Source organism: Lithobates pipiens, unplaced genomic scaffold (assembly GCF_037356315.1).
Source record: "Lithobates pipiens isolate NorthernLeopardFrog02 unplaced genomic scaffold, aLitPip1_a1.2 Scaffold_25, whole genome shotgun sequence".
NCBI classification, from domain to species: Eukaryota; Metazoa; Chordata; class Amphibia; order Anura; family Ranidae; genus Lithobates; species Lithobates pipiens.
In genome coordinates, this window is record NW_027507787.1 from 168,881,814 (window position 1) to 168,896,628 (window position 14,815).

Consider the following 14,815-nt stretch of genomic DNA (forward strand, 5'->3'; position numbering starts at 1 on the left):
CTTCCTGGGATGAATGATGCCTAGTGGGAAAGGATTAGAACCACTGTTGGGTTTTATTGATCCGTTAGGACTCATTCAAACATGCAGTGTCCTCTGAAGAGCGATCTGTGCCAGCGTAATTCAGGGGGGTGGAATCTATCCAAAACCAAATAAAGCAAAACTTCAGCCAAGCAAACAGACAGAATGAAGGTGTCCTGTCTGAAAGGGGACTCCCAGGACTCCATAAATAAAATAAAGTATAAATAAAGCTATGCAACGTGGCCACAGAAAAAATAAAATATCACTGAATATCACCTATTCAAATGAATGGGGCCGCACTGCAACCTCCCTGCAACCATCTGCAATGCATAATGGGTCAGCATTTTGAGGGTTAAAGTCTCTGAAAACTTTCAATTTCTGGAGTTTACTTTTAACTGTCAAGATATCTGTGATTTATATACCTAAAAACCTTATTCTAGAGCCAGGAAGGTGACACCACTTTATCTGTTACAGTTATGGAATGCAGAGGCATCACCTCCCTACCCCCACTTTATGACTAGAATAAAAACAGCAATATAGTAAAACTGAAGTTTAATCTGCTTGTATTTCTACCCCCCAGCAACAATCGATCCCCCAGCTATAATAGATCCCCCCCAGCAACACTAGACTCCCCCCAGCAACAATAGACCCCAGCCCAGCAACAATATATACCCCGTAGCAACAATAGATCCCTCAGCAATAATATAACCCCCCCTCCCAGCCCGGCAGTAGCACTAGACCCACCCCAGCAACAATAGACCCCACCCTAGCAACAATAAATCCTCAGCAACACTAGACCAACCCCAGCAACAATTGATCCCCGCACAACCTTATCCCCCCCCACTCATTACAAAATACCATTCCAGCAACAATAGATCCACCCCTGCAGCAATAGGCTCCCAGTACCAAACGATTTCCCAGCAGCCAGCAACAATAGACCCCTAACTCAACAATTGATCCCCCCAGGCACAATTAGAACCTCACACAGAAATAGACTCTTGCCAGCATCAATAGACCATCCAGCATACCCCAGTACCCCCTGCCATTTACATACATTCTGTGCTGGAGGTGCCAGAGCTGCATTCCCTCCACGTCCCTGCTGAAAAAAATCCCTGGTCCTGATGATAACAAGTTAAAAATAAAAGCAGTATGGCTTCAACTACACTCCACTCACAGGATAAAGTGAAAAAGTCCTCCAGAAACGTTGTCTTGGAGTAAGGAGATGATTGGGGTGCTCATCAGGACCGAGATCTGTGGAACATCAACAACATGACAGCACCTTCCATTAATGGGGTGTACCAATCTTTGTAGAATACAGAAATCATATTGAATGTACTGACCTTATCTTATCTATTAGGTCTGTAAACACTATGGAGGCTTTCCCTAACTTCCTGTCTCCTAAAACGTCACCAGTAGGTGTAACTACAGATCATGGGGTCCCATAGCACTCCGGGTGCCAATCTATTATCCTGCCACTCTCTCTTTGGTTGCTAGGATGCTGGCATGGTTGCTGATTATTCTGTGGCCTGACCACCAGCATCCTAGCAACCAAAGATGCTGTACATCATTGGTTGCCAGGACACTGGCGACTGGGCTGCACAGCATCAGCGATTGCTAGGTGGCAGTTGGGCTGTACAATGTTGAAGGATGTTATGGTGCAGGTGCCTGCCAGAACAAAAACAGCCTGTGGTGCTGTGTATCAGTTCCCTGCATCCTAGCTCTCAACTCAGTAAGGCCCCGTTCAGATGTTGCATTGTGGGAACGAGCATTCCTGCTTACCATTCTGAAGATGCGATTTACACTCATGTACCATGCATAGGACAGGCAAATCACCTCAATGGGCTTCCCTGTGTGCATTTGTCGCCCAAAAGAAGCTCCTTTTTTGGGCGACAACCTTACCACAATATTTTAATGACCATTTTGCCTTAATTCTATCACTTGACAATCACTGTACAATAGCACCACCTTTGGGGCGCCATTAAGAATAATGGCACCCAAACATATTTTGTGTGTTTTGCCGTGATTCCAAACTGCCTAATGGGGACTGATAGACCCCAGATCTCTACAAAAAAGAGGACCTCAGCTATCACAATGGATGATGGAGACGCACATCCACATAAGTGTTCGGTAGTAAAATTACCTCAGACTGGGCTCCCACCAGGCCACACCCCCAACATGTTTCGCTCTACCCCTCGGAGCTAAATCATGTCATGCTGTTAATCCCTTGTAATAGTATAAGGCCCCATGATCGAAGATCCACCTGTCCGTTTTTCAATCGGATCTGAGTGGATCTACCCATTGACTTGTATGGACAGGCAGATGTCAACGGAGATGTGTCCACTGACACCTGCCTACCATCCGATCTGACAAGATCCGTTGAAAAGACCTCCTCTGTAACTCTAAACTGGTCATGACGTCGTACTGGCCTCCGTGGGTCATAGAGATGACCAGGAACCATCTGATCCACGGTCAGCTCTATGGTAAACTGCCACTGTCTGCAGGATTCATTCTCCGGCTCCCCAATTGCGAGTGAGCACAGAGAAGCATCAAAGGGAGGGGGGACGTCCCTTCCCACTGCCTTTAAAAGCAATCAAGCGGTGGCTAAACATAAACAGCCGCTATGATGGCTTTTACATTGCAGGGAATCACTGGCTGGAAAAAAAATGTATGATATTTGAGCATCCATTTTTAACCACTTCCCCTGGGTTGAGGTCATATGATGTCAGGGACTTTGAGTGGGGATATCTGAATGATGGTTGCATCTACAGGCATCATCCAGATATCTCCACTCAAAGTCCCTGATGTCATATAAAAATGGATGCACTAATATCATGCATAAAAAAATTGCAACAACCACCATTTTATTCTCTATGGACTTTGCTTTCAAAAATATAAAATGTTTAGGAGTTCTGAGTAATTTTCTAGCAAATGCCAATTTTTACATTTATGTGAGGGGCCCCTTCCACCCCAGGCCCCATAGCAGCTGCGTGGGCTGCTATGGCTATTGTTACTTCACTGGTCAGCAAGACGGGAAGTTAAGGTACACCTTCTTATTGGAGCCTTAGTAAACATCTTCCAGGGGTTCTAAACCTTCCTCATTTCACCCACACATTTGTGTTTAAATGTTGCTATTGTGCCCATTTTTTCCACTGACCCAGTCTATTGTGAGTCTATCAATGGTTATGCTGTGCATTGTCTATGCAGGTTATCTTATGTATGATTACCTACCTCTACAAGTAACATCGCCAGCGCTCCAACCACTGAGATAATCTCCCCCACTAGTCGCATCTCATCCCCCGGTGTGTTATACGAGTCCTGGAATAATATCTCAGTAAACAGCAGTGGTTCAAGGTGAGAATAACATTTTCATAAATATATTCTGGGTCCAAAAAAGGCATCAATAAACAGAATAAGGAGGGAGGGGGAGGAGGCATAGTTTTTATTCAATCACGTGTAAATTGTGCTTGAGCAATTGAGCTCTATAAACAGTAATTTTTTTTCTCAAGGAGGTATGGGAAATTTAGGAACAGAAGACCACAGTAAATCTCCACAATTTCCCAAACTAAAAAAAAAAAATTATATATACAGTAGCTTACAAAAGTAAGTACACGCCTCACATTTTTGTAAATATTTTATTCTATCTTTTCATGTGACAATACTGAAGAAATTACACTTTGCTACAATGTAAAGTAGTGAGTGTACAGCTTGTATAACAGTGTAAATTTGCTGTCCCCTCAAAATAACTCAACACACAGTCATTAATGTATATAGAAAACAGTGTATATGTGCAGCCACACCACCAAGCGCTTGAGAACACAGTTAAAAACACTTTTTAAACACCAATAAAATGAAATAAATAAAAAATACAAATATAACCAGTCTGTGGGCAGCTGTTTAAAAAAAACCTTCAAACAAAGATCCTCAAACAATCTGTGTGACAGAAACGACCAGCTTTCCTACATCTTCCTAGTTGATGTAACTTGCAGATAAATGCAGTGGTGGCGATAAATAGATAAAAATATAAATCTATCTATCCATCCAGTTGACTTCATCTGAGGTTGACCTCCATCTAGGTTCTTTTACTTGCCAAGGTCTGTTAAGTGTACATTTCATAGGGAGAGGGATTTGCTAATAGATGAGAGCGGGTGTCAGAGCTCACTGCAAAGTGGAGCACCATTCTTTTGATCCCTCCTGTGGAACTGTTTTATCTATTTATTTATCACCAGCACTGCATTTAATTGCAAGTTACATCAACTAGGAAGATGTAGTAGCACTGTTCGTTTCTGTCACACACACAGCCATTAATGTCTAAACCGCTGGCAACAAAAGTGAGTAAACCCTTAAGTAAAAATGTCCAAGTTGGGCCCAATTAGCTATTTTCCCTCCCCGGGGTCATGTGACTCATTAGTGTTACAAGATCTTAGGTGTGAATGGGGAGCAGATATGTTAAATTTGGTGTTATCGCTCTCACTCTCTCATAGTGGTCACTGGAATTTAAACATGGCACCTCATGGCAAAGAACTCTCTGAGGATCTAAAAAAAGAATTGTTGATTTACATAAAGATGGCCTAGGCTATAAGAAGATTGTCAAGACCCTGAAACTGAGCTGCAGAATGGTGGCCAAGACCATACAGTGGTTTAACAGGACAGGTTCCACTCAGAACAGGCCTCACCATGGTCGACCAAAGAAGTTGAGTGTGCATGCTCAGCTTCATATCCAGAGGTTGTCTTTGGGAAATAGATGTATTAGTGCTGCCAGAATTGCTGCAGAGGTTTAAGGGTTGGGGGGTCAGCCTGTCAGTGCTCAGACCATACGCTGTACACTGTATCGAATTGATCTGAATGGCTGTTGTCGTATAGGGAATCCTCTAAAGGTGATGCACAAGAAAGCTCACAAACAGTTTGCTGAAGACAAGCAGACTAAGGACATGGATTACTGGAACCATGTCCTATGGTCCGATGAGACCAAGATAAATGTATTTTGTTCAGATGTTAAGCGTGTGTGGCAGCAACCAGGTGAGGAGTACAAAGACAAATGTGTCTTGCCTACAGTAAAGCATGGTGGTTGTAGTGTCATGGTGTGGGGCTGCATAAGTGCTGCTAGCACTGGGGAGCTACAGTGCATTGAGGAAACCATGAATACCAACATGTACTGTGACATACTGAAGCAGAGCATGTTCCCCTCCCTTTGAAGACTGGGCCGCAGGGCAGTATTCCAACATGATAGCAACCCCAAACCACGCAAGTCTCTAGACCTAAACCCTATAGAGCATCTGTGAGGCATCCTCAAATGGAAGGTGGAGGAGCTCAAGGTCTCCAACATCCACCAGCTCCGTGATGTCGTCATGGAGGAGTGGAAGAGGATTCCAGTGGCAACCTGTGAAGCTCTGGTGAACTCCATGCCCAAGAGAGTTAAGGTAGTGCTGGAAAAAAAATGGTGGCCAAACAAAATATTGACACTTTGGGCTCAATTTAGGGGTGTACTCACTTTTGTTGCCAGTGGTTTAGACATTAATGGCTGTGTGTTGAGTTATTTTGAGGGGACAGCAAATTTATACAATATACACACAATATACACGCTGTACACTCAATACTTTACATTGTAGCAAAGTGTAATTTCTTCAGTGTTCTCACTTTTGTGAGATACTGTATATATCTATTTTTTTTTTTGTCTGACCATAATGAATAAATAGTGAAAAATTATGCAAAGCCCCTATACAAGGTCTTAAAACTTAGCTAAAATCTTTACATATTGGTAAGTTCTACCTGGAGATCCAACTGCTCCATAATGGTGATGTCTCGAGGGTTGGTTGAGAGGTTCCTCAGAGGCTGGAGGGGTCGGTTAGCACAGCACAAAGACACGCAAATCATGTACAGCACATAAACGACTGCCAAGGACCAAAAATATGGTCGCCCAAACCTCTGCCATTTCTCGCTCAGCAGCTCTTTCACGGGGGAAATATCCACAATTCTCCGCGCCTGTGGGAAATATTTTGGATTACCAGTCTTAAAAGGGCACTATGACACACAATATTAAAAATATACATTTGTTTACATAAAGTGCACTTTACCCTGTTTGCATGGCCATTTCAATTAATTGTGCTTTTTTATTAATCCTTATACCATTTTGATAAATATTTACACTTACTAGAACATTTATAATACAGTTATATATTATCCCCACCCAACATTGTCACCTTTTGTTTCCCTGCAACACAATCTCACCTCAGGGCTGTTGTAAAACAGTAATTGTGATCAAGGCTATACGCTGAAATGCGTTACCCCTTTTAACTGACTATTATGTAGCAATAAAGATCTTCTAATAGACTTTGGAGTTGCCAGCTATATTTGTTTTGGAAAACAGTCATTTCACCTTGTAGGCTGCAATTAGGTCATTTAGGTACCCATGGAGATGGTTACACCAAGGATGAGCTACGTTCTTCTTGTTCTGCTACACTCTTTATATGAATGAATGAATGAATGAAATACTTGTATAGCGCACAATGCGAACTGAATCGCCTCTAGGCCTATATGCAGCTCACTTAAATTGAACCTGGCCATCCCTGTCCTTAATACTTTGAGTCACAGATTATGTGAAGACCTAAGGCCATTCATTGCAAATGGTGCCCCAAGCATATGGTTGTTAAATCAGTTCCAGTTGGTTCCAGGGCCTGCTGTAATTAGATTGTGGCAATAGAAGGTCTGAAACCTCTGTTCTCTCAATCTGAATACACACCTCCTGGCCTATGGTCCACATCAGGAAACACACAACCACTTGATGATGAAGAGCGCCTCAGATTCCAGTGGTTACAAGCTTGGTCTGTCGGGAGTCGTGCCTGGACCCAGAAATCAACATGGTTGCGGGTTACATGGCACATGGTCACCACAGGGGAACTTGCCTCACCTACAGTTGGTCAGCCAACCTTTACCAGGCCTCCACCAGTTTCCCCACCAAGCTGGTCTCTGTCTTTGCTCCCCAGTTATCCTCTGTCCCATAAGATTAACGAGACTTAGTCCAAATCCTTTTTTTCTCCTATTACTATAGGAGTAAAGTTGTTTAGTAAAGTCCATAGTCAAACATTGTTCAATCTTGCAAGGTTGGCCAAATCAAGGTTTCTTGCCCACCAATGGGGGTTTGTTTTGTAATAACTTCCTGGTGGTGTCTACTTGGAAAAGAAGAAATTGCATTCCCAAAAAGGGAAAACCCTCATAATGGGAACTTTTTACCTTTTACATATTATTTGCTGAGGCTCAGAATCTCCTAACATACAATTCTTCAAATATATCAATAGTAAAAAGGTCAGGTCTGGGCATGTAGGCCCTTTACAAAATAATCTACAGTGGGTGACTGGGGACAAAGAGAAGGCAATTTTATTAAATGCATTCTTCAGTTCTGTGTATACAAAGGAGCATGGGGGAGCTCTAGTCCATTAGGGGATGGTATGGACACAGCCCCAAATGATCAACAATGGCTCAAAAGTGAAATATTTCAACAGACTAAAGGTGGATAAAGCACCTGGTATCCACCCACAAATCCTAAAAGAATTGAGCTCTGTCATTTAAAAACCATTGTAGGTAATTTTTAGGGACTCATTAATGACAGCAATAGTACCACTGGTAGGGCCAATGTGGTGCCCATATTTAAAAAGGGAACAAAGTTTTTACCAAGTAACTATAGACCTGTTAGTTTAACTTCTATAGTTGGGAAAATACTGGAGAGTTTAAAGCGGGAGTCCGTCGTTTTTTTGTTTTTAAAAGCCAGCAGCTACAAATACTGCAGCTGCTGACTTTTAAAATAAGGACACTTACCCGCCCAGCGCGCCCGCGATGTCGGCACCCGAAGCCGATCTCTCGATCGTCTCTCGGGTGCTGCCACCGCCATCTTGGGTATGGAAATCAGGAAGTGGAGCCTTTCGGCTTCATTTCTCAGTTCCCTACTGCGCATGCGCGAGTCGTGCTGCGCAATAAGGATGGACCCGCTGCCTCTGGGATCTGTGTGTTTCCCAGCAGGCAGCGGGGGACTTTCGGAAAGGGGCGTAATCTACGCCCCTTTCCGCAGAGAGCTATCCCGGAAGTGGATGCAGATACCTGTACTGTACAGGTACCTGCACTGTACAGGTACCTGCACCCCCCTCCCCCCTGAAAGGTGCCAATTGTGGCGCCGGAGGGGGCTAGGATTCCAATGAGCGGAAGGTCCACTTTAGGGTGGACCTCCGCTTTAATAAAAGACCACACAGATGAGTTCTTGCTGAAAAAAAAATATTTTACACAACAGACAGCATGGGTTCATGAAAGACAGAAGTTGATTTCTTTTTATGAAGAGGTATGTGAAACCTTGGACAGAGGGGTGGCGGTGGACATGGTATACTTGGATTTTGCAAAAGCGTTCAATACAGTTCCCCATACACGGCTAATATGTAAGGTAAAGTCTACAGGAAATATCAATTTGTAGATGGATAGACACCTGACTAAAAGACCAAAATCAGAGAGTAATGGTTGATGATTCTTACTCTGAATGGTCTAAGGTTATCAGTGTTGTACCCCAAGGTTCAGTGTTGGAACCCTTACTTATAAGGGTTTATAAGGCTTATACCTTTATAATTGATATAGGGTCTGGGATTAAAATGAACATTTCTGTCTTTACAGATGACATCAAGCTATGCAGTGGAATAATGATCTTACATGATCTCCAATTCACAAGCCAACCTCAAGGCATTGCCGAGTTGGGCGTCTATGTGGCAGATGAGGTTTAATGTTGATACAACATCACAAAATGTTAATGTCGATGTAAAGTTATGCACTTGGGGGCTAAGAATATGTATGCATCATACATACTAGGGGGAGTACAACTGGGGGGGATCCATAGTGGAGAAGAATCTGGGGGTTTTGGTAGACCATAAGCTCAATAATAGCATACAAGCAAAGCTACGGCTTCCAAAGTGAGCAAAGTCATTTCTTGTATTAAGAGAGGTATGGACTCCAGAAATAGAGATATCATTTTGCCCCATGTACAAATCATTAGTAAGACCTCATCTGGAATATGTAGTTCAATTTTGGGCACCAGTTGTCAAAAAGGCTGTCAGGGAACTGGAGAAAGTGCAAAGAAGGGCAACCAAACTAATAAGAGGCATGGAGGAGCTCAGCTATGAGGAAAGATTAAAGGAACTGAATTTATTTTCTCTTGAGAAGAGGAGATTAAGGGAGGATATGATCAACATGTATAAATATATAAGGGGTCCATATAGTGAACTTGGTGTTGAGTTATTCACTTTACGGTCAACACAGAGGACAAGGGGGGCAGTCTTTGCTCCTAGAGGAAAAGAGATTTCATCTCCAAATACGGAAAGGTTTCTACACCGTGAGAGCTATGAAAATGTGGAAAATACTCCCTCCTAGGGATGAGCTTCGAGTTCTAGTCGAACTCATGTTCGACTCGAACGTTGCCTGTTCGCCTGTTCAGCGAACAGTGAACAATTTGGGCTGTTCGCGGCAAATTCAAAAAGCTGGAACACCCTGTACAAGTCTATGGGAGAAATCTAAAGTGCTAATTTTAAAGGCTAATATGCAAGTTTCTGTCCTAAAAAATGTTTGGGGACCTGGGTCCTGCCCCAGGGGACATGGATCAATGCAAAAAAAAGTTTTAAAAACGCCAGTTTTTTCAGGAGCAGTGATTTTAATAATGATTAAAGTGAAACAATAAAAGTGTAATATTCCTTTAAATTTCGTACCTGGGGGTGTCTATAGTATGCCTGTGAAGGGGCGCATGTTTCCCGTGCTTAGAACTGTCTCTGCACAAAGTGTCATTTCGCAAGGAAAAAAAGTCTTTTAAAATCACTTTGAATTGTCGGCTCCTGTAATACAGAGAACACTCAATGACTGTTCTCTGTATTACGGAGCCGACAATTCATTCATTGATAAAAAATTTTTTTTTAAAGCGTGGGGTTCCCCTAAATTCAATTACCAGGCCCTTCAGGTCTGGCATGCATATTAAGGGGAACCCCGCGTCAAATTTAAAAAAAATTGACGGGGGAGTCCCCCTAAAAATCCATACCAGACCCTTTATCCGAGCACGCAACCTGGCAGGCCGCAGGAAAAGAGGGGGGGACGAGAGAGCGACCCCCCCTCCTGAACCATACCAGGCCACATGCCCTCAACATTGGGAGGATGCTTTGGGGGTCTGTGACCCCTCAAAGCACCATGTCCCCATGTTTATGGGGACAAGGGCCCCATCCCCACAACCCTGGCCGGTGGTTGTGGGGGCCTGCGGGTGGGGGGTGGATAAAGGGTCTGGTATGGATTGTTAGGGGGACCCCCACGTAAAAATTTTTAAAAAAAATTGACGCAGGGTTCCCCTTAATATCCATACCAGACCTGAAGGGTCTGGTATGGATATTTAGGGGGACCCCCACGTCATTTTTTTTTATTTGACGAGGGGTTCCCCTTAATATCCATACCAGACCTGAAGGGCCTGGTAATTGAATTTAGTGACCCCAGGAGTCAGATGCATGTATATACAAAAAAAAAAATGGAGTAATAAAACAGTATATGAACCCCCCATGTAGGGGGAAATGAAAAGGAACAGCCGGTTTCAATGATACGTACAAAAAAAACCACAAAGCTAATCACAGCTTATAAATGATATTTAACAGTGGACTGGATTAAGTAGTCTCACCTGGTGTTGAGGCAGAGATCACCCCCCAAAAACCAAAATAAGGACCAGGGGAGAGCAACAGCCAGGAAAGGTCCGGATTGTTTCCTGGCTGTCAACACATTACCACATTGTGATGGGTAGGCATGCTTGGACATGCACCCAGTTCTAAAATAAAACAAATAATTGAATAGAATTGTGAAAAAGGGATGTGTAAAATATGTGATGTGTGATACTGGTGTAACTGATGGGAAATTAATCTATGTATTTCCACCAAAAAGGTGAGTGTCTAGTAATATAAGACATCCTAATGAGGCCAAGTGTATATGCACTGACCTAAAAGTGTATGTGTACAAATCAAATCAAATTAATAGAGAAGGTTTGTGCACCCTGATAAAATATATATGTGTGAAGGTGTAGTTACCTGGATAATATTATATATATATATATATATATATTGTAGACATGTCACTGGAGAAGTGATCGAGGGGGTGTACATCTCACCTAGGTTGCTACACAGTGTGAGATGGTAAATCCAGGATGGATCAGTTTCTCAGCAGCGATATGCTACTGAGTTGTTATTTAATTTTGCCGGGCCTGGGTTTATATGGAATGGCAGGTAGGTTTGGTAGAGGGACCTGTCATTCCACATCCCCCGATCCAGTTCTGGGTTTGGGATCAGGTGAGCTTTGATCCTAATTAGCCTGGAAAGCTAAAGGCTCTGCAGGGTCTGCAGGTGATTGCTCTCAGCCAGGGAATGAACAATCTGTGTGTTGAAGGAAGCTGCAAGCACAGCCACTGCTGGAGCTAAAACGCACCCTGCGATATCCAGGTGAAAGACGCTGTGTTTGTAAGTGTCAGATAGGTGAGCAGAACCTGTTAGTAAGCGCCCAGCCGGGCTAGGACTTTTATTTTTGTTGTACTTAGAAAGCACGGTGTTGCTGTATATTTTGTTTGCTGGACTGTTTGTACCACGAATAAACGCCAAGATCTGCTTTATAAATTCCAAGTCTGCTGTGAACTGTGTCCAAACACACCCTACCCCGGGAAGATCCCTTACAATTGGTGTTCGAATGCGGGCAAGTCGGTTGCTAGGGGCAACGGTATAGACAGACTTGGCTACAGCTGCTGATGTCCTGGGTGAAAGCTGCAACTACACTCCAAGAACAGTCCAGCAACATGGAGGAGATGCTGAAGCAGTTTATGCAAGTGAGTTTGCAACAACAGCAACGACATGAACAGTCCATGGCTGCACAACAACAACTTATCGAGCACCTGATAGCAATTCGAGAGGCGCCTGTGGTTGCTAATCCACCCACAGTGATGGGAGCCGCTCCAGAGATTTTTTTTGGGAGAAGGACTGTGCAGAAAGCGCTGCAAAAGATGACTGCTGAGGACGATGTTGAGGCCTTTCTAACAGTATTTGAGCGCGTGGCTGAGCGAGAGAAGTTACCAGCCGCTGAGTGGGCAGAGGTAATTGCGCCCTATTTAACAGGTGAACCCCAAAAGGCCTACTATGACCTCAGTGAGCAAGAGGTTAAGGACTATACTCGGCTAAAAGAGGAGATACTTGCCCGACTAGGAGTTACTACTGCAGTCCGTGCCCGGAGGGTACGCAACTGGAGCTACAGTCTGGACAAATCAGCGAGGTCCCAGATGTATGACCTAATCCATTTGGCAAGAAAGTGGTTGGAGCCAGACACTTCTACTCCTGCACAAATCCTAGAGAAGGTCGTGATGGATCGCTACCTCCGAGCACTTCCTACTGACCTGCAACGCTGGGTGGGACAAGGTGATCCTAAGAATGCAAACGAACTTGTCAACCTTGTGGAGAGGTTCCAGGCGACTGAGGACTACCTCCGTGATGTTCCTGCAGCATCTTCACCTCCCCGGAGCGCCAGATCTGTGCCGTCAGCTGGTAAGAGACTTCCATCTATTGGGGGATTGTGGAGGGGTGCTGATGGAGGGAAAAGGGCTCAAGTGGTGTCTCAGGGACAAAAGGCTGGTGATGGTCCCGGGTGGCTAAGGGGCTCTAAAAAGGACTCCTTGCCAAGGGGACCAGGCCCTATCCAGTGTTGGAGATGCCATGAGGCGGGACACGTGTCTGCCCATTGCCCCCTTACCACTGAACCCATGGAGTGTGACGCTAGCCGGCGTCAGTCGCTATTTGCGGAACCATCTTGTGCTGCAGTTCCTGGACTAGAGACTGAACCGCAAATCTGCGACATCACAATCAATGACTTTCCTGTTAAAGCGTTAATGGACTCAGGAAGCCTCGTAACCTTGGTGCATGCTAGCCTGGTGACTGGGGACTTAGAGTCTAAAAAGCATATGAGCGTTGTGTGTATACATGGTGATACAAAAGTGTACCCTATAGTGCTGGCTAAAGTCGGGACTGAACAAGGCACCGTACAATATGAAGTGGGTGTGGTTAAAAACCTCATGCATAATGTAATATTGGGGCGCGATTTTCCATTATTCTGGGCTCTCTGGGAAAAAAGAAAAATCCCCAAAAGGAGTGAGGATACCTCTAAGGGGGTTGCCTTGTCCACTGTGAATGATAAAAGTGTGCAGGATGAAAATGATTGTTTTCCTTTGCAGGTCCTGGCTGGGGAGGAGGAGGCTCCTCCCACTGAGCAAAATATACTAGACTTAGAGGTGTCTAGCGATAATTTTGGGACTGCACAATTACAGGACCCCACTCTCAAAAATGCGAGAGAGCAGGTTGCTGTTATGAACGGGGTACCTCAGGAACCAGATGCTGAAAAAAGATTTCCACATTTTTCGGTGACTAATGATCTTTTCTATAAGATTAAGGATGAGATTGTGGAACAGCTTCTGGTACCTAAGCCGTACCGGCGTCAGGTGCTTGACATGGCACATAACCATGTTCTTGGGGGACACTTGGGGACTGACAAAACGCGAGAGAGGGTTCTCCAGAGGTTTTTTTGGCCGGCCATATATGATGACATTAAAAAATACTGTGAGTCGTGCCCCACATGTCAGGTTAGTGCCCCAGTGTCACATTTTCGCAGTCCTTTGGTTTCGCTCCCTATTATAGAGGTGCCTTTTGAGCGTATTGCCATGGATTTAGTGGGTCCCATTGTAAAGTCAGCTAGAGGACACCAGTATATTTTGGTAGTCCTGGATTATGCGACCCGCTATCCTGAGGCTGTACCCTTAAGAAACACTGCATCTAAAACAATTGCACGTGAGTTGTTTTATATGTTCTCTAGGACTGGGATCCCCAAAGAAATCCTAACTGACCAAGGTACGCCATTTATGTCGAAAGTAATGAAGGAATTATGCAGACTATTTAAAATCTCACACATCCGTACCTCTGTATACCACCCCCAGACGGACGGATTGGTGGAGAGATTTAATAAAACTTTGAAACATATGTTGAAGAAAGTGGTGGCAAAAGATGGTCGTGACTGGGATCATTTATTACCCTACCTCATGTTTGCTATTAGGGAGGTGCCCCAAGCGTCTCACCATTCGAGTTGGTCTATGGTCATCACCCTAGGGGTCTACTGGACATTGCAAAAGAGACATGGGAGAATGAGTCCACCCCATACAAGAGTGTTATTGAGCATGTAGCACAAATGCAGGACCGTATAGCCACTGTAATGCCCCTGGTAAGGGAACACCTCCAGAGGGCTCAAGAGGCCCAAAGTAGAATTTACAACCGGTCCGCAAGAATCAGGACATTCAACCCAGGCGATAGGGTCCTTATACTAGTCCCCACTGTTGAGAGTAAATTCTTGGCGAAGTGGCAAGGTCCTTATGAAATTGTTGAAAAGATCAGTGAGGTGAACTACAAGGTGCACCAACCAGGTAGAAGGAAGCCTTTCCAAGTTTATCACATAAACTTGATCAAGCCCTGGAAAGACAGGGAATCCTTGGTGGCGACAAATACTGTTAATAATTTGTCACCACCAATCCCTCCAGTCAAAGTAGGTGATACTCTATCAGTGTCACAGAAACAGGAGGCTCAGGAATTTTTACAGAAAAACAAAAACAAGTTATCTGACCTCCCAGGGCGTACACACCTCATCCATCATCACATTGAAACTGAGCCTAGAAGCAGAGTAAACCTTAAGCCCTATAGGATACCCGAGGCACGTAGGGAAGCCGTATCTGCCGAGG

The 14,815-nt window shown here is 44.2% G+C and overlaps 1 protein-coding gene across 1 annotated transcript in view; it reads right to left on the reverse strand.

Moving 5' to 3' along the window:
- Window positions 1-14,815, reverse strand: part of LOC143930647 (transient receptor potential cation channel subfamily V member 6-like) — a 95,921-nt gene that overhangs the window by 21,506 nt on the left and 59,600 nt on the right. The window contains exons 9-11 of the mRNA XM_077455141.1: window positions 5,785-5,997; window positions 3,247-3,333; window positions 1,193-1,269 (exon numbers count right to left, since the gene is read on the reverse strand). Of these exons, the coding sequence (XP_077311267.1) occupies window positions 1,193-1,269; window positions 3,247-3,333; window positions 5,785-5,997 (377 nt within the window). The remainder of the gene's footprint in view (window positions 1-1,192; window positions 1,270-3,246; window positions 3,334-5,784; window positions 5,998-14,815) is intronic.